This window comes from Chaetura pelagica, unplaced genomic scaffold (genome assembly GCF_000747805.2).
Source record: "Chaetura pelagica isolate M959 unplaced genomic scaffold, ChaPel_1.0 scaffold394, whole genome shotgun sequence".
Lineage (NCBI taxonomy): Eukaryota > Metazoa > Chordata > Aves > Apodiformes > Apodidae > Chaetura > Chaetura pelagica.
The window spans coordinates 1,520,786-1,521,146 of NW_009952966.1; the positions used below are offsets into that span (position 1 = coordinate 1,520,786).

Below are 361 nucleotides of genomic sequence, written 5' to 3' on the forward strand. Positions count from 1 at the left end.
TGACCGCCCGTCGTGCCCAGTCTCCCCAGAGCTGAAGGAGCGCAAGGAGGATGCGAAAGCCATGGAAGACGAAGGGCAGACGAAAATCAAGCAGAGGAGGAGCCGGACGAATTTCACCCTGGAGCAGCTGAACGAGCTGGAAAGGCTTTTCGACGAGACCCACTACCCGGACGCCTTCATGCGGGAGGAGCTGAGCCAGAGGCTGGGGCTCTCCGAGGCCAGGGTGCAGGTAGCCGGGCTGCGGGGCTGGGTGTGCGGGGCTGGGTGTGCGGGGCTGGATGTGCGGGGCTGGATGTGCAGGGCTGGGTGTGCGGGGCTGCGGGGCTGGGGGCGCGGGGGTGGATGTGAAGGGCTGGGTGTG

The 361-nt window shown here is 67.0% G+C and overlaps 1 protein-coding gene across 1 annotated transcript in view; it reads left to right on the forward strand.

Moving 5' to 3' along the window:
* SHOX2 (short stature homeobox 2) overlaps positions 1–361 on the forward strand; it is a 13,408-nt gene that overhangs the window by 3,652 nt on the left and 9,395 nt on the right. Inside the window, exon 2 of the mRNA XM_009995732.1 lies at positions 21–229. Within this exon, the coding sequence (XP_009994034.1) occupies positions 21–229 (209 nt within the window). The remainder of the gene's footprint in view (positions 1–20; positions 230–361) is intronic.